This window comes from Onychomys torridus, chromosome 12 (genome assembly GCF_903995425.1).
Source record: "Onychomys torridus chromosome 12, mOncTor1.1, whole genome shotgun sequence".
In the NCBI taxonomy this organism is placed as follows: Eukaryota; Metazoa; Chordata; class Mammalia; order Rodentia; family Cricetidae; genus Onychomys; species Onychomys torridus.
Genome location: NC_050454.1, coordinates 41,152,528 through 41,180,338, shown reverse-complemented (window position 1 = coordinate 41,180,338; position 27,811 = coordinate 41,152,528). Strand labels below are relative to the sequence as shown.

General features: G+C 38.5%; 1 protein-coding gene across 1 annotated transcript in view; it reads right to left on the bottom strand.

Moving 5' to 3' along the window:
* Pros1 (protein S) overlaps window positions 1-27,811 on the bottom strand; it is a 72,037-nt gene that overhangs the window by 35,003 nt on the left and 9,223 nt on the right. The window contains exons 2-3 of the mRNA XM_036203637.1: window positions 10,941-11,098; window positions 7,467-7,491 (exon numbers count right to left, since the gene is read on the bottom strand). Coding sequence (XP_036059530.1) covers window positions 7,467-7,491; window positions 10,941-11,098 — 183 coding nt within the window. The remainder of the gene's footprint in view (window positions 1-7,466; window positions 7,492-10,940; window positions 11,099-27,811) is intronic.

The window sequence follows — 27,811 nt, the reverse complement described above, 5'->3', positions numbered from 1 at the left end:
TCGGATGTCATGTGCAGACGATACTGTTTTGTTCTAGTACTCCCCTACCTCTGATTCTAGCAGTCTCCCCAACCCCTCTTTGGTCATGGACCTTGAACCTCAGAGAAGGGATGGGATTAAAAAAAATTCCCATTTGTGCCCGAGCACTCCACTGACAAGTATTCTCCTCACTTTGACCAGTTGTGTTTCCGCATTAATCACCATCCACTGCATAAAGACATTTCTGTGTTTAGGTCTACAAGCTACAGCAAAGTACGGGTAGAGACATTTGAATTTAGAGGGCAGTTTGATACTACATTCATTTAGCAAAATAACAGTAGGGAGCTTCGAGCTCCCCAACCCTGGATTCCTCCGGTGAGGCAAGCACTCTGCCTCTTGAGAAAGACTTTCAGAAGACACATAGGAAGGCCAGAGCATGAGTAAACAGAACTTTCAACTTGGAAAACTCCAGCATCAAACATTCATTTCTCGGGTCCCTTGGGCATCACAGAGACTGCTCCCTTTGTACCTTTTTCCTATTTGTCCTTTTGGTGGAAGCTCTGTGGTTTCTAGTTTCCCTCCTGCAGTTTGTGGCCTCCTTCAGTTTACTTTCTACACTTCACACAGCTCTTGTTCTGAAAGGATATTTCTGAAAAAATAGTGTTTGTGGATTCAGTTTTGGATGCAGGTGCTGAGGTCTGCTCGGACTATTGAACATTTAGCTTCTATTTCCTGTCTGAAAACTAACCCTGTTCCAAAATTCATGCACATCTCTATAAGTGGTCTCCCTTGCAATTATCAACAGTAATTCCAACTGCTTAGCCTTTCCTCCATGAGGTTTTGACAACTGCTGGGTGAAGAAAATCATTGACATCAGCTGGAATGCCCAATTCTCGCTCTCTGTCTTACTCACGGTAGCATAAGTGAATCTTTCAGCCCCGACTAGATATTTCTGACATGAGGCACATCATTCTGTAGTGGAGCCATCTGACCTTCCTTTGTGTCACATGATAGAACTTCTTTTATTGGAAGGCCCTTGGGGTTTCTTAGTAGCGATTTCATTTTGACTTACGGCAGGTTCTTCACTCCAAAGTGCAAAAGGAATCCAGAATACACTGCATTTTTTTAACTCCTGCTGTGCTGTTTTGATAGAATAAATTTACAGGCTAATTCCTAAGTTTCTGTCACTATTCAACTTCTGTTTGTTGTCAGATTTTCTTTTTCTTGAAGATGTCAGGTTTTTGTACTAAGCAGAACACCTTGCAATCTAGCACAAATGTGTGTATTATGCTTTGAACAAGAGTGCATAGATGTAACTATGTCCACAATGCTCTGGTGCCTGCGGGAGTCACTGTTGTCACTGGGCAGGTCTTCAGACCATCTAGACACTGAAACATTGGATGAAAAGGAATTCTTCCCTGAGGTGTTACAGAATGTACCTTACATTTTTTTTTTATTGATTTTTATTTTTAAGACTTATTTTTTAAATGATGTGTATATGTATGTATCTGTGTGGGGGAACAAGTGTACAAATGTCTGTGTGGGATCATAGGTATCAGGTTACCCTAGAACCTGAACTGACCTCAAATCCTCTGCAAGAGCAATATATGTTCTTAACCACTGAGCCATCTCTTCAGCCCTCTCTCTATTCTCCCAAACAGTGCAGTTTGGCTCTGAACTCATGATCCTCCTGCCTCAGCCTCCTGAAAGCTCAGGGCTTCCAGGGATGCATCACCACACCTGTCCTAGACCTAGACTTTTCATTCCTGATAAGATACCAAGAGAACCCATTCATCTGCTGTACTGGTTTGTGGATCCAAAACATTTGCTTCACTATCAACTTTATAAGAAATGACCTGGCTGGGTTTTGTTCTCATTCTTTGTCAAGTCTTTCTTCATCTGACACTTTTCTTCCTGACTATTATCAGTAGATGCTTCATAGCTAGCGTTTTGTTGTAGTATATTTATCTCTCTGAAAAGTTAAAAATCTACTATGCAGCTTGCAATAAGCAACAGAGTCATGGAAAATAAGTTTATAAAACCTTCTGTATGTGGATAAGAACCCTAATCTAAAACAAAACAAGACCAAAAAAAAAAAAAAAAAAAAAAAAAGACCTAAGATTAGCAAGGAAATCTACTGTCACATAAATGTGTGTTTTCAATTTATAGCAAAGAAACTTTCAAAGCTGCAGATCAGAGCCTGATAGAATTGGCATGTGTAATTAAGTCAATAAGAGTCAGTGTTTCCGGTTGCTGCAGGCAACCTCAAGGCCTTCTAGTGCTGCATAGAGACTCACACAATAATATTTGCATAATTTCTTAATATTACAAAATGGTTGACTGTAGCATGAATCTTAAAAGGTCATAATACTAAAAACAAACCCGGAGCCAGGTATTGGGGTGAACGCTGGAAGATCAGGGAAGCAGAACAGGCCACAGCTACCTCACCTCGCCAATTCCTCAACTGATCTTGTTTCCTCAAACTGGAAGCCTCTGTGTCCTCATCCAAATGAATCTCAGCTGAACTTCTGCTAAAAGCCTAAAAGCTTAACAAGACTCTAGTTCCCGGTCCTCACGCCTTATATACCTTTCTCCTGGGATTAAAGGCATGAGTCACCATGCCTGGCTGTTTCCAGTGTGGCTTTGAACTCACAGAGATCCAGATGGATCTCTGCCTCCTGAATGCTAGGATTAAAACCTCTATGCTTAATATAGTGGCTGATCTGTTCTCTGACCCCCAGATAAGTTTATTGGGGGTGCAGGATATATCAACCACAGCTGACTCCATTCCTTTTGTTCCTGACTACATCTATGAAAGAAATGGCTTAAATGGCTATCAAACTAAGAAATAACACATGATGTAATCAAGATAAAATACTTAAGGATTTTAATGTTATTAAGAGCTGTTTAATTCTCCAAACGTATTTCCCAATTGACATAAAAGAAATGGCATATATTACTTCATTGCTCAAATACTCAGCAATTAGTTACCTTTTGCAGAATAACAAGCCATCCCTCAAAAGTACTAGTTTAAATGATAGCCATTTGGGACTGTAGTTTTGAGTCAACTATCTGGGAAGCAGTTGGTTCACCTAACTTAAGTTTTCTGTGGCATCTGGAGTCAGCCAGAGTGTCTGATTAAAGTAAAAAGCCATTCCAAGATAGGCTTTCATTCTGACATGACTGCTCATGATATCTGGCACCCCACCTCTACTGGCAAATGGAATATCATATGTCAGGGTCTCTTCCCATGAGTTTCTTTCACTATGCTGGTCTGAAAGTGCACCTTATTCCATGGCAGGTGGCATCCAAGGAGAGGCACTGCAGGCCCTTTAAGAGGTATGGTACCATTGCTACCATGTACTATGATGAAAGCAATTCCAGAATCCACCCAAGGAGGTGTGGGTGGTGAAGACAGAATCTACCTCCTGATAAAGGAGTTGGGAAAGTGACTCATCAGAGAGCATGAGGAGCAGGAGATACTTCTGTGCCATCTTTGGAAAATGCAGTCTATCAAAGACAGACTGAAAGGCTCCTTTGAAGTCACTCCCTGTTTTTAGTTTCTTGTTACTCTTGTGCGCTGCAAACCTTTTCAAAGTATGAATTTTGCTTTTATCAGTTCTCTTGCTGTTTTCCATTTCACCTACTTTCATTCATGTTTGTTTTTCTTGTTATTTGTGGCTTACTCTATTGCACTTCTTGTTTCCTGCATTGGAGCACTGAGGTCTCTTTCAAGCCTTATGGATTGTCTTCTCACCTGAGCACTAGTTACTGCAGTAACGTGTCTCTCATCAGGTGACACCAGACTTCAGTCTACTTCTTGTTTTAAAACTTTATTATCATTAGTATCTAGACTCCTAATGTTTCTCTAGAGATGATGTGAAAAAATGATGTAAGAAGTTTGGATTAATTCATCAGTTTGGCAGGACCTGCAGACTAAAGCATGTGTTTTATTTATTATCTATCTCTCTGTCTGTCTATCTATCACCTATTATCTATCTATTTCTATCTATCTATCTATCTATTTTGTGTGTGTGTATGTGTGTGTGTGCGTGCGTGTGTGTTTAGAAGTTATACTCAAGGTCTTGTGTGTGTCAGGGAAAAACTCTACCAATGAGATACATCTCCAATCCTAAAATAATGATTTCTAATATTTACACTTAGGGTCAAAGTTTACCATTCTGCAGAAAACTTTTTCTTCTTGAACAAAGTCATCTAATTTTCCAGGTGATATTTTCCAATGTCTACGTAGATGGTAACCTTATTTATCCTATTTCCTCAGGAAAAAGAGACTTTGAATTATGTTATTCTGAGGGTATAGCTCAGTGGCAGAGTATTACCTAGCACATGCAAGGACTGGGTTCAATCTCCAGCAGTTCAAAAAAAGTTTATAAGCTTGATTTTATAAGTTTACATATATACATATTTGTATAATAAAGCTACATCTTAATGAATTTGTTGAAAACATTATCTGTTTTTATTTCTTGAGGCAAACTAATTACATCAATTACCTCCACGTATGTGATAAATGTCAGTGAACCCAGGGTATTTCTATTCCAAATTGAATGTGGTAAGGACAGCAGATGGCACAGGTAACTGTACAAAATACTTCAATTTTAAGTCTAGACATTGTCCAAAAAGTATTGACATCTGTGGTCTAATTCACTGAATAACCTTCTCTCTTTATAAGAAGAGCCCAGCATAAGTTATGGATGATTAAACTACTACTATCTTTATTGTGAACAGAATTATACAGTTTATTTAGAACCACTGCCCCTATGCCCATCCAGTGACTAAATGTGTAACTTTGGTAAGTGATTTTCTTTTTCTCTTTCCTTTCAACAGTGGAACTCACTACTTATACTTTCAACACTACATATAAAATTTCAATCAAAAACATTTTTGTTCCATCTGATGATTTAAATAATAAGACCTTATATTAGAAGAAAAATGGACAATAAATCTATTATTAATCTCCTTAAAATTCAAGAGCTCTGAAGCTAGAAAATATAGTGATATTCTACACATAAAAAATAGAAACCCCTTCAAATAGTCTTTTAAAAAAAAACACACAAAACCAACAACACACACAAAAAAAGCAAGAACATAGAATCCAATGAGTTGCGTAGCCAGATAACATTTACTCTGAAACTGGAGCTCACATCTCAGATTCTGAGTTTTGTTTTGTACTTTAGTCTTCTATCATGCTGCCAAGGAAGCCAGGGCAATAGAAGAGAAAGATGGATGAATCCAGAGAAGAAAAAATTTAGAAAAGAAAAAAAAGAGAAAAGTTGTTATTCAAGGAACCTCTCCCAAACACATAGTTCTACATTAAAACATTATTTATCCTTATTCAAATATACTGTGATCAAAGATTTTAGACTGTTGCTCCTGCAAAAACACTACATCATTACATGGCCCCAAGAAACAAGGTTAAGATAACCTTACAATTTTAGTAGCTAATTAGTGTCTCTTTTTATTATAAAATATTTAAGTTCCCATCCAAATATGAGAGGCTGGAATAGTCTTGATGACCTATCATTTTTCAATAACTTCAGTAATGTAAACCCTTGGCTTTTGTTTTAGAAAGTAGTGACTCATTATGTATACAAAAATAGAGAGCCTTTCATGGATGAATGCTTTTATCCATTCTCTACCATTTAAAACGTAAAAGCAAAGGGTTTTTCAAAACCTTGTTGCAATTCGTATCTCTAGGCACAAATAATACCACCTCCCAATTACTGTTCATGGTGCACCCTTGAAAGAAAATATTCAACAGTAGTGTTAATAGCTAGAGAAGCAAAGAAAGGACTTGGCCTTACCACCCTGAATGCATCCCATCTCATCTCATCATGGAAGTTAAGAGGGATCCAGCCTGGTTAAAACGTGGAAGAGAGAAAGGAAGAGAAAGAAGCAAGCAGAAATTGCACATCACAGGAGAAAAATGAAGAGAACAAAAAACAAATGCATTTTAATAAGTGCTTTGGAAATATGCTGAAAACCCATCTATTGAGATGATAAATGAGCTCATAGAGCTTGGGGAGCGAAGATCTTCCGGTGCTCCAGGGGAGATATTGTAGAACTGGTTGATGTCTTACAGTTGGTAACAGAACATACTACAGTGTGGTACAGTATAGTCAAGCACCCAAGCTCAGCAACTGCTATAAATATGGGATCCTAACCATCATTTACACTAAGGACTGTGGGAGAGCAATCCAGGACCTGTTTCTAAAGCAAGATCTTGTACCCAGAGGTCTTTGACTCTTAACCTACTAATTGTCCTGAACGATAAATACAAATCCATAACATCATTTCAATATAAGATTTCCAAAGGTCCAAAATATATTCTTCTCAAAATGTTCCTGGAATTGCTCCAAGAGTACACAGAGAGCAATATATATATGTGTGTGTATGTATGTATGTATGTATGTGTATATATGTGTGTGTGTGTATATATATATATATATATATATATATATATATATATATATATATATAATAAAACATAAACTCTCTACACTCAAATTTCAGGATAAATGAGTATAATGGCTTAACCATTTATAAGACTACATTAATAAAAACATCAGAGTTCATTTCTATGTTTTTCCAATGATTTGCTTTTTATTCCTAGTTGGTTAGAGGTAAGAATGGAGTGAAAACAAGTATAGATAAGGGGTCTGTCTTCAGCCAGAAAAGGAGGAAAATGAGCATCTGTTGCAAACATGGATAATCACATAAGAAACAGATGCACAAATTAGACCTCAGTGTGACCATTTGGAAACAGAAGTGACACTCCCAAATAATAGTAATATGAAACATGTCTACATTTTCTGTAAGAAAACAAACTTTGTTCCTTTGAAGTAGTATTTAATTGAAGTCATTTGTCTCAGTCATGGTTTCTATTGCTGTAAAGAGACACCATGATCACTGTAACTCTTATGAAGGACAAAATTTAATTGTGGTGGTTTGCTTACAGTTTTAGAGGTTCAGTCCATTATCACCACGGCAGGACTTGAGTATACATGTACTACATTATTGGCAGCCCAGAATCCACATGAATACTGCTGGGATACTACTAGGAGTGATGAGATGATGTCACAAACAGAGGCGCTATGAATGACTTCTACAAATGGCTGGGAGACAATTGTATATATCAACTATTTGATGAGCTTAGATAGCTTTTATTTCTTGAAAGATAGTCCATGAATACATATTTATGCATAATGTCTGAGTGCCTGAATATAATTGGCCTCAGCCTAAAGATACTTTAGAAGAACAACATGGAAATCTAAAAGTTAAAGTGCAACATAATAAAAAGGCATTCTAAATTAGTCTACATGACTTTAAATACAAGAGCATCATAGCTCTTACATCTTCTCAAGGATGATAAAACAGTATTGGATGGGTATTTGGGCAGAGACAGGTTTGAACATATCTAAGTTCCCTTCAATTTTCAGGATTTTATGTTACAGATACTTAAAACTTACCCAAATATCTTGGATAAAAATAATCCTAGAAAGAAAATTAAAAAAACAGATATATTAGCAAACTCAAATTTCACTACAGAGTTAAAGATTAATTTTCTAGTTAATTACAGACCAATCTCCCTCATGAACATTGATGCAAAAATACTCAATAAAATATTGGCAAACCAACTCCAAGAACACATCAAAAAAATTATCGACAGGCAGTGGTGCCGGCGCATGCCTTTAATCCCAGCACTCAGGAGGCAGAGGCAGGCGGATCTCTGTGAGTTCGAGGCCAGCCTGGTCTACAGAGTGAGTTCCAGGAAAGGCGCAAAGCTGCACAGAGAAACCCTGTCTCAAAGAACAAAAAAAAAAAAAAAATTATCCACCATGATCGAGTAGGCTTCACCCCAGATGCAAGGATGGTTCAATATACGAAAATCTGTAATTCTTATATTAATATGGAAATAAACTACATGTTACGTGTTTTCACAATTCTAATTTTTCTATCTGAAAATACTTCAAGAATAGATAGATAGCCAATAATTGACCAGTGTGTGTGTATATATATATATATATATATATATATATATATATATATATATGTGTGTGTGTGTGTATATATGTATATATATATGTATATACATACAAATACATATATGTATGTATGTATGTACTGAACAATTAAATAACATCTTTAAAGCTTCTAATTTGAACCAGTTGTACTTAAGATCGTAAATATAATAATACATGCCCCCTTTTATAATCCCTTAATTTTTTTCATGGTGATTAAACATTCATTTAATACACTTTTTTTTTTTTTTTACAGCGTCTCTCTACATAGCCCTGGCTACATTGGAACACACTATGTAGAGCAGGTCCACCTCAAACTCATAGAGACCCACCTTCCTCCACCTCTGAGTGCTGGATTAAAGGTGTGCACCACCACATCCAGCCTTCATTTCACACACCTGATGTCATGATGATTATCTACACTGGAATCAACAATGAAATAATTTGAAGGGAACTGAACACTTACCTTGTTGCATCCAATGCACATGTAATAAAAGACCTTCCTTCTATATTGGTGGGTACCAAAATAATAGTCGCCATATGGATGAAGGAATGTATTTTATGTAGGGAATAATTTTTATGAAATCCTGACAGTAAAATCATAATGTAGCTAATATTTAGCATAAATAACACAAGAACATTTCATACCGAAACAAAATTTCTGCACAGAAAATATTCACAGTTCTGGCTCAGTCAGAGTGGAACATGGCTTTTCCAACTCAAAGTCCTTCCTCCTGCCTCCTATCACGTATAAACTTGCACAGCAGGTTTGTACTGGCTTATGAGAAAGGGATTTGACACTGCATCATTCAGAACAGTGTTGTTTACTGCAGAATCGAAGGCAAGACAATAAAGAGCAACAGATGGGGTTCAAAGAGCAGTGATGATGATAATGACAAGAATATCAGCGGCAGTGAAGAGGGAAACAATGGGGTTCACACCGAGAATAATGGACTAAGGACATACTTGAGGGAGATGGACAGGGAGTGAGTGGAATCTGTCAACAGAACCAATGTTAGTGAAGGTGAAGAAACATGACTGTGTTTTCCTTCCCCACTTTTCCCCCTTCCTTCCTGTGTTCCTCCCTATTACCCTTTCAAGGCTGACCTCTGCGAACATAGCTACAATGCAGAAATAGACACTCAAGTATTTATGGATGCTATAACTGTGTGGCATGAGTACTCAAAGCAATCTATGAAAACAACTGAGTAGATGAAGAGGACAGGCAAAATAAAATGGAAGACTTGATCATTAGTAGAGGGAGGTGGTGTATTGGGGTTTAAGATATTGTTCTTTCTACTTTTTTAAAATTTCCATAAAGGGAAGGAATATATGCATTTATCTAATATATACCATATTCTTCCATGTCATGGAAGTTTGTAAAATCCTATACAGTAAGCGTACTGTATTGTGTAGAATAGAAAATTTTGTATTATTGTTGTCTGTCTTTGCTAATTTTATGTCAACTCGACACAAGCTAGAGTCATCTAAGAGGAGGGAATCTCAATTGAGAAAATGCTTCCATAAAATAGTATTGTAGGCAGACCTGTAGGGAGTTTTCTTAATTAATGATTGATGGGGGAGGGCCCAGCCCATTGTAGGTAATGGTACCCTTGGGCTGGTGGTCCTGGGTTCTATAAGAAAGCAGGCTGAGCAAGCCATGAGGAGCAGGCCGGTAAGCAGCACTCCTCCATAGCCTCTGCAGCAGCTCCTGCCTCCAGGTTCCCACCTGGTTTGAACTCCTTCTTCGGCTTCCCTCAATGGACTGTAATTCAGGACAGTAAGCCAAATGAACCCTTTCCTCTCTAAGTTGCTTTATTTTTTTTTTTTTATTGAGCTATTTTAACACATTTCTGTCCCAATTCTAGACAGATTAAAAATTGTTGTGCATTTGGGGAAATTTCTCCTTTGAACCTATCAGAACATGTAGGGATAAGAAAGAGCTGCAAACCCAGCCACAGAGAACACAAATAGCTACAGTTTGGGACAAATTTTTGAGCTACAGACAAAGCCTTCTTGGTCATTATCACTTAGCTATTGTCCTGGTGCTGGGAGCTGTGACAGAGGCAGAGGAGGAGCTTGATCTATGTCTTCTCCCCCTTTTAACTCCAGACTGCATAAGTCAGCTAAAGTAAAATATGTGAGGAAACCCTGAGGGTGTGACAGTTAGACTCTCAACGTCATGCTTACACCACTTCTTGGAAATATTAATGCTACTCCTGCTAGCCACAGGCATGCTACAGATCACCCTCTCCTAGAACAGTAAGTCCCATGTTGCTGTCTTTATGGTTATATTTGGAGGGTGAATAACTTGGAAATTTTTATACACTAAAGATTATTGCTGATTATCAGTGGCCTCAGGAAACTCTATGAAGCTTATAGAATAACATACACTCTGCATGCGTAACACTGTAATAAGTAATCTCGGGTAGGTGGCCCTATTTCTAGAGCTTCTTAAAGATAAATGGCGAGGTTGTGCATGGTGGTGTATACCAGCCTATGATCACAGTGCTTGGGAGGCTGAAGAAGAGGCAGGAGGACAGTGAGTTCCATACTACTTCGAAAGAGACTCTCAAATACAATCAAACAATCAGCCAAGACAAAATATATAAAAACTACAGTCACTTACACTTCACACGCATCCACTCTTGAGCCCTCAATGCTACCAAATATTGGTTAGGATAATAAAATAGTTACAAATCATAAAGTCAATACTAGTTGTCAATAATGAGACTTAAGGGAAATCTAGTTTGGCCAGAGCACCTGTCCTTGGCAGTCTGCCTGAAATGACAGTGGTAACACAGGACAAATGATCTGCAAAAGCATCAGCTTTCAAACGGAATCAAGGAAACTCAAGCTGGCAACGTTCCTACTGTAAATGTGTATCTAAGTGTGCACTTGGCAGTTTCCAGGAATTCTTACCGTTTCTGGATTGTTTTCAAAGACCTCCCTGGCTTCCTCTTTATTGCAGAGTTCTTCAATGCATTCTCTTTCTAGATTGCCCTTTTTAGTTTCTTCAAGCAAGGCATTTGCACGGCGCTTCCTTGTCAGGATTTGTGAAGCACGTTCTTTTGATAAAACTGTAGAAAATGTAAACTTACATGAATAAAATTTTTCATTTTTCCTCTAATATATATCACCTCACTAAACAATAAACACTGTAATAATTTTCTGCATGACATTTAAAATTGATATAAAATACGTAGATATGTAAACCCCTTGGTTAAGAATTCTACCAGAAGACTCCATGCACGCCTATCATGTAGCTAGCTACAGCTGTTTTATGTGAACTATACTAATTATCAAGTTGATGCTTGAGGCCAAACATACTAGATAATATTCAGTGTGTTTTTTTCTTAACTATAGCTACACCGTGCTAAAATGAGGTGCCAAAAACCAGTGACACTTTTAAAGCAGGAGTAACCAATGTTCTCAATTTTAATGCAAAACTTTTGGAATTTCTACAGAAATAGAGAAATACCGATGTGAAGTCCAAATAGCCAGGCGATGGCTAACAGCTAAGTTTGGAGGAAACTACTAAAGTATATAGAAAATTGCAACCAGAGTTTTAAAGTCAGAGTTTTAAAACCAGAGTTTTAATTTTTGAAGATTAAAAACGCCAGTAATAAAATAATACATTTGCAAGGTCTTATACAAAATCACTGATACAAACAATATAAAGAAAATAATATAAATATTTTTATAAGAACAAAAATTAGAAATACTACAGACATATGAGGAGAGATAGCTTTAAAAAATAATAAGCTGTAATACCTGTACTGAGGAATATCATGGAACTTTTAAAATAAGGTACTCAGGTAAATACCTCCAACATAAAAATGCAAATGCAAATTTTAGAATGCTATTCCCTCAGCATAAACTTTCACACACACACACACACACACACACACACACACACACACACACACACACATTCCAGCCCAATTATATAAATGTTATGTGAACAAATATATAGAAAAGAATTTGAAAATATTCTTAAACTGCCAGTTATAGCTGAAAGTTTTTCTGTGTTCCAGCCCCACGTTTTGGCACCATTTGTAGTTGGAAAATTTTCTGTCCTGAGCCTACTCGCATCCGCCAAGTAAACACACAGAGGCTTATAATAATTAAAACTGGCCATTAGCTCAGACTCTCCACTGACTACCCCTTCATTTAAATTCAGCCCATTTCTGTTCATCTATATTTTGCCACGTATTTTCATGGCTTTACCTGCGTGTCAATAAATGCTGCTCTCTGGATGGCAGGATGGTGTCTCCCCTGATTTCTTCCTGCCTCTCCCTTTGAATTTCCCACCTGCTTCTCAGCTGCCTTGCCATAGGCCAAACAGCTTTATTTGTCAACCAGTCAGAGAAACACATATTCAAAGCGTACAGAAAGACATTTCCCCATCAGCCAATAGCAATTATATTTGAATAAAATAATGAAAAATGTGAACTTTTATATAATACTTGTATGTTGGATGGACTGTAGTTTTTAATGAAAAAATTTAAAAGCATAAAGTATAAATATTTTTAGATTTTATGCATAAATAATCCTTTTTACTATAAAGAGATATAAGTCTATAAGCAGATAAGTTTACTTCATGTCTGTATCTCATCACTTATAATAAACAATAGATACTCAAAATATTGACAAAAGAAGGGAGTAAAAGGAAAGGAACTGATTGATAAGCAGTCTACATGAACAACCGAAACTCAGAAATGAGCTAAGTTAAGGGAATAGCAGGATGCATGTGATCTGACTAGGGGAGGGGAAAAACAGGGGCACTTCTTATTAGGGATGGGGGAGACAAATACAGAGGGAGAAATAACTGAAAAAGTCATAAGTAATCATAGCTATCTACGTAAAAGCTATATTACATAAAACTATATTGCATATAAAAACTATATGACATTTATGTATTTATACATGTGCAGTTTAAATGAAATTTACTCATCTTGGTTGCCAATGCTCCTTCCAATAGCCAAAGACCAACTAACAAAAAACAATAACAACAAAAAAGAAAGAAAAAACCATCAGGTATGAGAAAGCTCTCTGAAAAACTCCCATAATATTACAGGCTATTGGTATGGTCCTTGTTATTGGTCCCCAGAGATGAAAGTTAAGTCCCCATGCTGAAGACACCTTGCAATTTAGACACAGGGCCCAGAGACTCCTGAACTGGAACTGACATGAATTCCTCCTCTCTGAAGATGAGGTTTTATGAAACAGAAGGTGCCATGCAAGCTTCCAAAGGGAAGCAAGCAACGGTCCTACCCCACCATGATGCCTATGCGCCACAATGGCAGCTACCATGGCAGGATAGCCTTAAAAGTGGAAGAGCGTGACAAACAGACCTTAGCGGTAACCAACAGCCTTTAATTGGACTTAAGGCTTATTCAACAAGAAAGAAACAAAGCCTGGTACTGGAAACCTAGCCAACTACCCAGTGCTAGCAAAGTCATTGATGTTGGAAGAGACAATAACCACCACTTTACTAAACCAGCATAATCCCTAACTTCATCCTAAATATTTGTCCTTATACACACAAGATAGTCTTCATCCCTCATCAAAGAAACTCCGTTGTTGCAACACATAGAGACCATTACAGAAAACCACAAACAATCAAAATGCAGACGTGTGGAGCCTAGGTCCAATGGGTATGCCCACAAAACAACTTCAACATCTAAGGCTCAGGCAACATTGTGAAATGATGTGGAAAGATTGTAAGAGCCAGAGGATCAAGGAGTTTGCTGTGAGACTGTGTCACCTAGCAATGTCAAAAGCTACATCCATTTCTCCTTCACACAGCTATCTATGAAATCTACATGAGCAAACTGGGAGTGAGGGTGGGCAATGGAGAGCAAAGAATGGGAGGTTAAGAACATAGGAAATGGGAAGTTCAAGCTGAAACAGGGACAGAGTGGGAGAGCAAGGAAAGAGATACCATGATAAATGAAGACATGATGGGAATAGGAAGAAACAGGGTGCTAGGGAAGTTCCTAGGAATCCACAAGGATGACCCCAGCTTAAACTACTAGCAATAGCAGAGAGGGTGCCTGAACTGATCTACTCTGGTAACCAGATTAGTGAATACCCTAACTGTCATCATAGAGCCTTCATCCAGTTACTGATGGAAGCTGGCTGGGCCCCAGGCCAAGCTCCAGGAGCCCAATCGATGAGCAAGGGACATCAAGATTATGATGGGAGAATGTACAGAGACAACCAGCCACAATGGTGGAAACCCATGAACTGTGGACCAATAGCTGTGGAGTCCCCATGGGACTGGACTAGGCACTTTCAATATGTGAGACAGTTGTTTAGCTTGAATTGTTTTTTTTTGGGGGGGGGGCAGGCATAGGGGTCAGGGATCCATCCCTGGTGCATGAGCAGGCTTTTTGGAGCCCAGTGCCTAAGGTGTAACACCTTGTGCATCTTTGGTGAAGGGAGAGGGGCTTGGACCTGCCTCAAATTACTCTGCTGACTCCTCATGGGAGACCTTGACTTGGAGGAGGTGAGAATGGAGGATAGGTTGGGGGGAAGGCTGGGGGGCAGGAAGAGGGAGGAGGGGGGATCTGTGGTTGGTATGTAAAATGAATAGAAAATTTCTTAATAATAATAATAATAATAATAATAAAGCTACATCCATAAAATCTCATCAACATGGCTACTTAAACATGAGCTGAACAAGGACCTCAATAGACATGCCAAAGTGGACAGGGGAAATTGACCAAAAGACTTCAACCCTACACAAAGAACTACGGTCAACTAAGGAATGCTGAGCATGATAAAAAATACTTTGCCCCTCATAGAGCACACCAATTGGCTATCCAATACTAAATGATCAGCCGTGAAAACATATACAAGTAACATTGTACAGACACAACTGGTTATACTTAGAAATATATAGGTATATACATATAACAATATTTAATTAAAAGGGTGCCATGAAATTGAAAGAGAGGTGTATATTGGAGGGTCTAGAGGGAGGAGGCCAGGGTAAATTATGTTATTACATTATAATTTCACAAAAAGGAAGTAATAAAAGTAAGGACAATAAGTAATGCTGCTTTAGGTCTCTTATTTTCCAATACAAAAATGTAAACGCAATGGCTAAGAAAACAGTTTGGGTTGTATTTGTAACTCTTATGTCTTTGCATTTTATCACCACTCATTAAAGACAAGGATTCAAACAAGGTTTTGTGTGCATAAAAGAACGATGAACGTGCTCCCTAATAAATGGTAGCACTGTCAATCATTTGTATCCTACATGAGCAGCCATTTGTAATAAATACAGCAAAACAATATGGAATTCCTAAACTTCAAAGCAAATACATAGTTCTGTCTGAGGAACACAGTAGTATTTTTACAGAACAATGAAAATGTTGGCTCAATAACAAAAACAAAAAAATCGAAGTTAAATACTTTAAAAGACGTACTATTCACTTCCCAGCAATTCTTCATCAAGAATACTAAGCTTGGGGCTGGAGAGATGGCTCAGTGGTTAAGAGCACTGACTGCTCTTCTAGAAGTCCTGAGTTCAATTCCCAGCAACCACATGGTGGCTCACAAACATCTGTAATGAGATCTGGTGCCCTCTTCTGGCCTGCAGTCATACATGCTGTATACATAATAATAAATAAATAAATATTTTAAAAAAAAGAATAATAAGCTTGTGAAATACACGGCAAGATGATTCTGAGGGTAAGAGCACTGTATACGTAGATCTGATCTGATTTGACCACAAAAATCTACACAAAGGTAGAAGGAAAGAAGCAACTCCACAATGCTGTACTCTGGCCTTCACACATGTGCTATGGCATGCTCACATAAACACACACACACACACACACACACACACACACACACACACACACCTCATAAACACATATACACACAATCATAATATTAAAAAAAATTGGGATCAGGGAATACCACAGAAGATAGGGGCAAATAGAGTTTAAGAGTGTAACCTTGGGGAGAAAGGCTGTAAAATACTGTCTTCAGAGCATGACATACATGACCAAGCCACTCATGAATTCATGGCGTTCACAGTACTGTAGGTACCCTGCTCTTAGTGAGGCCGATAAATTCATTGGTTCCCCCAATGAACTTTGGTGGAATCATGCTTCTGTTTGTCCTTAGGATTTTAAGAGGAAGAGGGATAGACACTGTTTAAGCTTGCCAGGAATAAGGAATTTTTGCAATAGGTCTACATGGGAGTGAGCCCTTAAATATTCAGCAACAGATGCAGGTGGGGCTTACTGGACCACTCTGACCAGTGGAGCTTTGGGTAGCCATGAGGAAGAAGAAGTCCTTGTTTTCAATGCTGAGGCTACTGGTGATGCTTTCGTACATAGCTCCTCATCCGTGTTCACATGAGCACCCCTAGTTAAACCCAGTGAGTGACGAAAAGAAGCAAAAAAGACATGAAAGTGGGATGGAGACTTGCTGGGAGAAAGGAGAGAGGCTGTTCGTGGAAGTGAGAAGAAGTTAAGAGAAGATGGGGGATGAGTGAAACCAAAATGTATTATATATGAAACTATGGAAGAGTAAATTAATTTAAAAATACTAAATTAAGCAATGAAGATTTTGATATTAATATTTAAAGAGGTACATAGTTGGTGTTTTCCTAGCAACCTCCAAGTCTTTCCATCCCAAACCTACTCAACAGTCAGGAGCAGATAACAGGTGAAGGAGCATCCAACTTCTCAAAAGGCTTGCTCTTTCAGTCTTTAGCAAAGATAGCTCTCTATTCCTCCTTCCAAAAACTTGCTTCTCTTTTAGGTTTGCCTTCTGTCTCTTTCCCTGAGTCCTTTGTATTGGGCATCCTAAGAATGAAAAACTGCTCATGAAAGAATGTGTATGAGAGGAGAATCTTGGCAGTGTTCATATCTCTGTCTGTGATCCAGTGTTGGATGGAAATGCCTTTCACTAGACAAACAGAGCAGCCACTTGACACTGTGACATTGTACTTCTCATGGCTTGAATAGTTGAAATAGCATGTTTTCCTTGAAGCTTATGAAAAACAAAACTGCATTAGCACACGATAGTCTTGAGTCAACAATGATGACTGGATGTGAAAATTTTCATTAAAAATAATTAGATTTCAACTATAAATATTTTCATTTCTTTTCATAAATATTGCATGAGGGTTCTATTTGGCAGTGTGGAGAATGTTTTGAAAATGTGGCTTTTGCAGGAATTAAGAAAAATCCAAAGATAGACATTCTTAAGTATGCTTTTTATTCTTTTAAATTATTACCAAATTTCAGGAAAGCTCTCGCAGCTTTCATAATGTAGTGCTGTGTTTGTATGTGTTTTATGCTCTAATATTGTCAAAGACAGTATTTTCTTTGAAGGAGGGGTGTTATACTTGTTTTTCTCTAAGTTTTACATCTTATTTAATATTTTGTATTATGTTACTGTAAAACCATTTCTTCTCGTACAACTGTACTAATGATAAGACAATTGTAAAAGAACTCTTCTGGAAATGCAAGCCGTATGCTAGGTCTTCAAAAAGCTGAACCATAAAAAAGTGGACGATAAACATTTTTCGAGGACTAGAGATCACAAGATAGGTTTGGGTTAAGATTTGACTCTGGGATTTGAGGGAGAAATGCAAAGAGGAAATAATTATATGTGATGTATGCGAAGGTGACACTGAATCATTTGAACAGAGGAGTGAAGCTAGCTCCTTTTTTTTGTTTTTATTAGATGAGCCATTGGTGTCATTTAACAATGTGACCACTGACCTTCACTCTGGAACAATTCAGTGCGTGACTGAGCAGAGAAACAATGTCTGGACTGTTTATCTACAGCAGAAGTGAAGGGGCCATCTCCTGACTCCAGAATTTAATTATTACTTTAGTTTCCAGCCCCTATTCTAGAGGTAAAAAAAAAAAAAAAATCACTGTCGCTGTCTTCTCAAGATGGGAGCCTTTGATTTAATTGGGGAGAGAGGAAGACATAAAAGGTTAGTTATTTACTCCCAAATGGCAAACTTGTCACCCAGAAAATAAAGAGAAAAAATACACAAAGCAACGCCAAAAGAATTATATTGTCCATTTCTTTAGTTGAGAGACAAATGAAGATACTTTATTTGAAAAGATTTGAAGTTCTTAAAGTCTGACAGAAAGCTTCTCTAAGCCTTGCTGTTCCCCCAACTGCTGTGCTAGAACTCCATGAAGTTACAGCAGGAGCCCCTTGGCTGGTTCCAGTAAGATAGCTGCACAGTTGGCTCCTCCCTCACTCTAATCTCCTGCCCACTGGGAACACCAAAACACGACCGAATCTGACGTCATGTACCAAGGAGTGGATGCAAGAAAAATATTTTGTCTTTGTTCTCTTTGGCCTATTTTATTAAGATGCCACTAGTCTATTAGTTCACTGGCCTGTGTCTGTGCTTCTGTCTGGACAAATAAAGGGCTGACTGTTTGGGGACATCAAAGTCAACACTGAAGAGCTGGCCTCATTCCGTAATGTTCCACTCCTTGCAGCCTCCCACACATCTCCGAAATCAACAAGTATGAAGTGTGCTTAGAGGCTTGCAGGGGCCTGGAGTACTGCTCAGAGATGGAGCATGCGCTTCACAGTGCTAAATCCTCCTGGGTCCTTTCTACAGATCAGCTAATTAAAGAGAACTCCAACTTAATGTGCAATTTATGAGCTCTGGATTTGATCAGAATCCATACACAAAAAGAGAGTACAAAAAAAGAACTTCGGGCGGTGGTGGCGCACACCTTTAATCCCAGCTCTCAGGAGGCAGAGGCAGGCGGATCTCTGTGAGTTCGAGGCCAGCCTGGGCTACCAAGTGAGTTCCAGGAAAGGAGCAAAGCTACACAGAGAAACCCTGTCTCAAAAAACCAAAATAAATAAATAAATAAATAAATAAATAAATAAATAAATAAATAAATAAATAGAATAACTCTTAAAGTACACACATGCAAGTAAAGTTTTGGAATACTGATTGATCATCCACTAGATGTTTACAATTCAATATAATTTCTGTCAGCATCTCAGAATTCCCTGTGGAATGGCCAAAGGCTAATACAAGTAACAATAGAATCAAATGACAACTTATTAGGGAAAAGGATTTTGATGAAGATTCAGAAAGAAAGTCCAGTGCAGGCCTATCACCTCAACACTTGGAAATAGAAGGAGAATCACAATTTTGGATCATCCTCAACTATATATTGATATCCTCTCTCAAATAAAATAAAATGAAGAGAAAAATACCAACAAAACTGGCTTGATTTGGAAAAACAGATCATTCACAGAACTTGAAAAGAAAAGCTTTAAAAGGTAGTGAACATCATTAAAATGACTTGAGGTAATACATCCATGGGGGGAATCAAATTTACAACCAAATAAAAATTTAATTTAAAAACTACAATGAAATTATCAAAACAGAAAATTGCTAAAAAAAAAAAAAGACATTTTTTGAAACATAAAATAAAATTTCTAAGACAGAACATTCAGAGATCAAAATCATAAAGGATTCATTCTATAGACTTTCAAGAAGACAGGATACAGGATAGAAGGAAGTAAGCCATCATATAAGTACAAAAGAGGCACTGGGTTGTAGTTCAGGTGTAGTGCTAATAGCATAACATAACATAACATAACATAACATAACATAACATAACATAATATAATGTAATATAATATAAAGTAGAGACTTCTCCAGAACTGATGAGAAACACTATACTTCATATAAAGACAGCAACTAGACAAAGACAGTAAGCTAGAGACATAATATGATAATCTAATCAAGACATAATAAGAATAAGCAATAAACCTGAGCATGGTAATAAATGCTTCCCAACCACTTGAGAAGTTGAGGCAGGGGAATCATGAATTTGAGGTCAACCTGGACAACATAGTAAAACTTTCCTCAGAAAAGAAATTATAACCGTAAGTTATTTACATGCTTTGCAAAAAGAACAAAGCAGTTGGATTCTGTCTGTCCTCTTTCAGGCAAGGGCCCTGAAGATGAGCGTATCCTCACACCTGTGTCTACATATTTTAGCACAATGTGGTGGCACATGCCGTTTATCCCAACATCCAGGAGGCAGAAGCAGACTGATCTTTGAGTTTGAGGCCTGTAGTGGATAGCCATCCCAGCATTGGCCTGGAAGTTCCAACCCCCATTGAGGCTTCAGTAATGGTCACGCCCACAAGGCGGGGTGGAGGAGGAAGCGGAAGACCAAGGATCGGGAAGAGGTCTCTCTCTTGGTTCCCGGACTCTGGACGCTGGAGGTAGACCGAGCAGAGTTCTCCAGAGAACACCGCCGGACTGCGCTATACCCTTGCCAGACCCTGTAACCTACCCCTTCATTTGTAAGTACCCCACAAAATAAACCTCCCTTTTAACTACATGGAGTGGCCTTAATAATTTCACCAATAGAGGCCAGCGTGGTCTACAGAGTGAGTTGTAGGGCAGCCAGGGCTACACAAAGAAAACCAGTCTCAGGGAGGAAAGGAAAAAGAAGAAAGAAGAAGAAGGAGGAGGAGGAGCAGGAGGAGGAGAAAGAAGGAGAAGGAGAAAGAAGGAGAAGGAGAAAAGGAGGAGGAGGAAGAGGAGAAGGAGAAAGAAGGACAAGGAGATGAGAAGGAGAAAAGGAGGAGGAGAAAGAGGAGGAGGAGGAGGAGAAGGAGGAGGAGGAGGAGGAGGAGGAGGAGGAGGAGGAGGAGGAGGAGGAGGAGGAGGAGGAGGAGGAGGAGGAGAAGAAGAAGAAGAAGAAGAAGAAGAAGAAGAAGAAGAAGAAGAAGAAGAAGAAGAAGAAGAAAATTGCATAAGCAAAAACAAATTGTCCTGGTCTAACATGAATGATATGAATGATTATCAGAGACATCCAAAGAAGACTGAAAAATCAATTAGTGTTGATGAGAATATTCTAAAAGTTCTAGACAGAAAATAATTCTTAAAAAAACATCCTAAATGATATGTCTTCTAAATCCCTCCCCTCCTGGCTCAGGGATCTATGAGAAATCAGAGGTGAAAAGTTTGTAAGAGCCAGAGGTAATGGATGACTCCAAAGAAACAGTGTCTTCCAGACAGACTGGACTGAGGTACAGATGAACTCACAGACACTGTGGTAGCAGGCTGACCCAAGCCAGAGAAGGTCCCAGCACTGGGAGATAGGGAAGTAGACATGGGGGTCCCATCCCTAAGAAGCTATCTGCAGTTGATACCAGCTGGCAAAAGGAGCGTCAGCTTCCTCCAATGGAGTGTCACCAGGTATATCAAACACACTCCAGGGCAGGCCTCGTGCCCAGAAGTAGAAGTCCAACAACAATTAATTCCATGGTTTGTCTGGTGTGTGTGCGTGTGTGTGTGTGTGTGTGTGTGTGTGTGTGTGTGTGTGTGTGTACTTTTTGTTTTGCTTGGACATTTTTTCACTTTATTGGTCTTTTACTTATTTGTTCTGATTTTCATTTTTGTTAGTTTTTGAGAGAGGAGAGAGAGAGAGAGAGAGAGAGAGAGATAGAGTTGAGTGAGTAGGGATGTTCATAGTTCTGGGAGGAGTTTGTGGAAGAGAAAACAGTCAAACTGCATGAAACTTTTTTTCAAATAAAATATAGAAAAAACCCAGCACTTTTTCAAACCCAAAATATAAATGGAGTGGCAACATAATGTCAGCAGAAATATTAGTATTAAATAATAAATTAAGCAAGGCATGTTGGAGGTCCTTACTGAAAGAACGTGGTAGAGTTGGCGATATGACTTGGTGGTAGAGCATTCGCTGAGCACTTATGTGACCCTTAGTTTGATCCAGAGCAACACACAACATATACGTACACATGTACACATACAGACTACACCACACACACACAGAGATACTGACATCATAAAATATTAGAAGATAAAATATGTCATGTAATAATTCTTAATATGTCATATTCTTAACAGGAATGGCACATATTTTAAGAGAGATACTACCCAAATTAATCTGTAATTTTTTTTTTGGGGGGGGGAGCCGAGGATCAAACCCAGGGCCTTTGTGCTTGCTAGGCAAGCGCTCTACCACTGAGCTAAATCCCCAACCCAAAGCAACCATTTTATTTTATTTGTTTTGTTTTTTGTTTTATGGTTTTTTTTTGGTTTTTGGTTTTTGGTTTTTGGTGGTTTCGGTTTTTTGTTTTCCAGAGACAGGGCTGCTGAGGATATTGCTCTGTGTAAATAAAGTTCTGATTGGCCAGTGGCCAGGCAGGAAGTATAGGCGGGACAAGAGAGAGGAGAATTCTGGGAAGTAGAAGGCTGGGGAGAGAGACCGCCAGCCGCCGCCATGAGAAGCAACATGTAAAGACACTGGTAAGCCACAAGCCATGTGGCAAAGTATAGATAAGCAGAAATGGGTTAATTTAAGATAGAAAAGGTAGATAACAAGAAGCCTGCCACGGCCATACAGTCTGTAAGCAATATAAGTTTCTGTGTGCTTTCTTGGTTGGGTCTGAGCGACTGTGGGACTGGTGGGTGAGAGAGATTTGTCCTGACTGGGCCAGGCAGGAAAACTCTTAACTACACATGGCGCCCAACGTGTTGGCAAGAGTTTCCACCTAAAACCTGAGAAAAAAGATTCTAAGACGGAGCTAAAAACAGCTTCCTAATTGTCTCTCTCAAGTTAGCTGCAGCCTGCCGGTTTGAGCTACTATGGCGGGTTCCTGGCGTGTGCGTCTGACCTGCAGTATGGCAGGAATGAGGAGTCTACAAATGACACTTTACTCTGCTGCATGGTAGATTTAGCCTTTGCTAGTTAAAAAAAAAAAAAAAAAGGTTTCTGGGCTATGCACTGCTTTGATAGAACTGCTTCTGATAGTTGGTGGTACACATGGCTCCAGACCCAGAGCTGGCAGTAAACTGTACCACTGCCATGTAGGGAAGCTGAGGTGGGCGGAGCCAGCAGCCACAGTGGTGTTTCAGTCTTACAAAGATGGATATTACACAGAGAATCTGGTTTGTGTTGTTTTTGGGATTTTTAACTGCAGAAAACGATTTGATCATAAAAGCTGTTGAGTTAAACAAATATGTAAATTTTAAAGGTACCTTGACTTCGAAATTTGGATATAAGGATATGTTGCTTTGGAAAAGAGTGTCTACTTTTGTTTCCACAGAAAGCCAGAGGCTATGGATTTGTTCCAGAATAAGATACATCAGGTTTGATCAGCCAAGACCACCTGAAAGGTCTCCGATGACACAGTGGCACAGATGATCCAACATCCAGAATGGTTTCAAGGCAACTGGCTCAGAGGTTTACCCTCATGGACTACTCCATAATCCTAAATTTTTCTTTGTGTCCCCATAAGATACAGCGCCCCCCTCCAGCAGGAAGTAGTAAGAAAAACTACGCCCAAATTCCCAGCTGGCTTTGGAGATGGAATTGGCTCACTCCTTCTCTAAACCCAAGCACATTGTTAAAATAAAAGGTTAAGAGCTTCTTGTGTCCCAAATCAGAAGAGCCCTCTGGTGTGGGACAGAGAAAAACCGCTATTTTATTTAAAACAGGTTGATTATAAATGCAATCTCTTTCTAAAGATAAAAACGAGGTATGATATAGATATGGTAGGATGAAAGGGTAGATTAATGAACTTACTTCTAAAAGAGCAACAACTCATTTAAAATGTTTTACATTGGTATAGATTTTAGTCTATTGATACAAACTTAAAGTTAATTTTGTTATACTGTGTGTATATTTCTAATCATGTTTAAGGTATTATGTTTGTATAGCTCATTTTAAATTGAAATGGATAATTAAAAATAGATTAATAATTAGTCATCTATGATAATCATACTTGTAGCCATGTTAGTTAAGTCTTCTAGATATACATAGACATATTTCAGATAGATAGGTAATCTTCAAATACTTCAAAGACCTACAGAATATGGCATTTAAAATACTTTTAAAATTTAGACTTTCTGGACAGTGAGACATGTCTGCTCCTGGCAGCACTGATTTACTTCAGAGACGAGGATGGGCATTGAAGACACTTCATATCTTATCTTCACCTTGGCAAAAATAGCCATTTGGGCAAGAAACTGTTCTTGCCTGGACTGCTTGATCAACTGGACATGCAGGACCCATAGAAAGGTGACCACTGAACTTTGCTTTCAAAATGGTCCTTCAGGTTCCTGCTTTGCAGAGGAAACTGCCAGACATTCTACAGAACACTGAGAGAAGTGACCAAGAGACTCTAGCCCTGTGGGCTGAAGACAAATGCCCCAACTTTACAAAGGAACATTAGGTGACTGTTCAGGCTGCCAGCTGTCTCTGTCTACCCTGCAAGACTCCCGAAAGTTGCTTGCATCCTTCTCCCGGTTCTCAGGTAATATTATATCCTTCTGAGGTCTTTGATGTGGTTGAAGACTAGATAGTTATAATTTCCTCAGTTATGATAAAAGATAAGTTAGATATAAAACCTTAGACTCACAAATATAAGATAGATAGGATATCTTCTTTAATATTGTAACTGTAATTCTTGCTTGATAATTGTTTTGTTATATGTAATTGTACTATGTAAAAGTTAAAACCTTCCTTAAAAAAAAAAAGAAAAGGGGAAGTGCTGTGGATATTGCTCTGTGTAAATAAAGTTCTGATTGGCCAGTGGCCAGGCAGGAAGTATAGGCGGGACAAGAGAGAGGAGAATTCTGGGAAGTAGAAGGCTGGGGAGAGAGACCGCCAGCCGCCGCCATGAGAAGCAACATGTAAAGACACTGGTAAGCCACAAGCCATGTGGCAAAGTATAGACTAACAGAAATGGGTTAATTTAAGATAGAAAAGGTAGATAACAAGAAGCCTGCCACAGCCATACAGTCTGTAAGCAATATAAGTTTCTGTATGCTTTCTTGGTTGGGTCTGAGCGACTGTGGGACTGGTGGGTGAGAGAGATTTGTCCTGACTGGGCCAGGCAGGAAAACTCTTAACTACACAGGGCTTCTCTGTGTAGCTTTTTGGAGCCTGTCCTGGAACTCACTTTGTAGACCAGGCTGGCCTCGAACTCACAGAGAATCATTCACCTGCCTCTGCTTCCCCAGTGCTGGGATTAAAGGCATGCACCACCACCACCCAGCTAATCTGTAATTTTGATGTAATTTCACCTAGAACCCTAACTGCAGACTTTTATAAATTGTTCATTAAGTCTATTTTTACAGAGTTTCATGTAGCCCAGTCCAACCTCAAACTCACTGTGTAGTCAAAGATGGTCTTAAGCCCCTGGTTCTCTTCACTCCTTCCCTTAACTCCTGGGATCGGAGATTATCGGTATGCACCACCCCTGGCTTACAGACCAATGTCTTTAAATTGCACTGGAAAAATAGGTGGTCACTAATCAGGAGCCTCTGGAATTGCTGGCTATTGTCTCTCAACTCCCAGTCAGCATCAGGGCTAAAAATGATTTTCACTAATATCTAAGCTGGGCAGACATGAGTGGTTCTACCCTGGAGCAGTTGAGACCTTGCTGCCTGCTTTTAAACCTGAAAGCTAGCCACTCAAGTTGACTCCTGTCATTCAAACATCTGCCAGGGGATGCCACTTAATTTTATAAAATTGTGGGTTTTCTACTGTTTTACCACAGGATTTAGCAGGGTTTTCCTGTGTTTATATTTTATTGAACTGGGGGAGTCCTTTATAACTCAAATCCAAATAAAAAGGGGAAACCATATAAACATAGATTTGGCTTATAAATACCAAAATGTTTGTTCACCAAAGCCAGAAGAACAAAACTAAACAAACCCCAAGGATGTGGGGGAAAGGTCTTGCAGGGAGGAGGGGAGGATGACAAGGTGGGATGATACGACAAGCTGATCCTGGAGCAGGGATGACAGTAGTCACAATGCTTTATATCCATGTATGGGATTATCAAAGAATACATTTAATAAATGTTATAAGAAAGCCAAGGCACAAACTAGAAAAAGTAATAAAGAGGGATTAACACACACATAGAACCTATAAATCCATAAGGAAAATACCCCACTAGAAAAAGAATGAACTGCATCAATAGGCACTTCAAAATAGATAACACAAGACCAATACATATATGAAAACAAAGTTGCAAATGTTATCAGAATTACGGAGCTTCCCTAGGAAGTAGATAAGCAGAAAGGGTACATTACCAAGCACAGCGGAATAGTGATTCCAAAACTCTAATCTTTTCAAGTTTTTCTTAAGAATTTTGGGCAAGTCTAAAGGTCAAGCTAAGAGTCTACTCCTTCACTTCCCCCAAAAATCATCTCCTCCCATTTTTCATTTACTGCATTTACAAAGATTGCTTTTAAGGTGGCAAAGATGAAAGCATTATCAACTTTACAAAGCAGATTTCCAAGGAGCTATTTCATAATATGTATCTGAAACCTTGCAAACACACATACTATTTAGACCTTCAGCTTGCAATTCTAGGAAACTAAGCCAATGACATGAACATGGTCATATCCAAAGAAGTATTATGAACATATGGCCCTCAATATCACTGAGATAGGCAAATGGTAGGAAGTATGCTAAATATTCTCAAATACTTTTCTGGTTATATAATTATTATGAACACAAACGAAGAACATTTGTGTGTTTTAAAGGGTGGTATGTGGTGTAGTTCATTGTATCTAAGACAAGTGTCATTAACCTTTTTATTTTTAATTATTTTTATGCATGTGTGTCTGTGTGTGGGTATGTAAAAGACCAGAGATGTCAGATCCTTTGGAGTTGGAGTTAAATGAAGTTGTTAGCCATCTGACATGGGGGCTGGGAACCGAACTCTGGTTCTCTGCATGACCAGTACCTGCTTACATCTCTCCAGCCCCATAAAAAAGTATCATTTTTTAAAGTTTAGTATCACGTCACATAAATTAATATCTAAGAATGCACACTGAGAGACTTATAATATGAAACAAATGTTACGTTGTCTGGTTAGATATTTTCTCAGCTAGAAACACTTAGATTACTTCAGAGCAGTGAGAAGCCTCAACCTAGAAAGGTGCTGCTGGTTGCCTGAGTTCCTTCTCTCAGATACACGTGGTGAATAGAGAGAACCAACTCCACATGTCCCTTAACCTCCACATGTGTACCATAGAACACACACTCACATAATAAGTAAAAGGTAATAAAAAAATTGAATTTTCTCAAAACAAGCTTAAATGAGTAAGCTGACCAGGTCTAAATGAGACCCTATGTTATTGAAGGTGTACTGAGGTTTTTCAAAACAGTTAAGTGAGGATTTTAAATGCTCTCAAGACAAAGAAATGATAAGCACTAAAAGCAACTTATGTGCTCATAACCAGGAGTTAGTCATTTCATGAGTATACATATATAAAATTCTACATTGTGCTCCCTAAATAAATATGATTGCCAATTACAAAAACAAAGCCTCTGCAAAAACTACCATCCAAGGGAAGAAAAGACCTTCAAAACCCAGAAGCCCAATTGCTAAGCATGTAGACATCAACAAAAATTAGACCACAAAAGTACTTACAGACACAGCGGGGATACATTTTTGGCCTAGAAAATTTTATTTTTATTTTGTTTCATTTTATTATTTTCTTTATTGTGATCAAGCTTCACAACATAGGGCAAGCTAGTCTGGAGGGTCTCAACAATCCTCCTCTGCCTCCCAGAGTGCTGGAAACTGACAGGTATGAACCATAACGTTCAACTAAAGAAATCACTAAAAAAAAGATTAATCCTAGACAATGCCAAAAGTTAATTTTTTAAAGTATGACTAATAATTATGATTAACAAACAGGCCATCATAAACCATACCAATTACTATTACCAACAGGGGAGCGACAAAAGAGGAGACAGAGT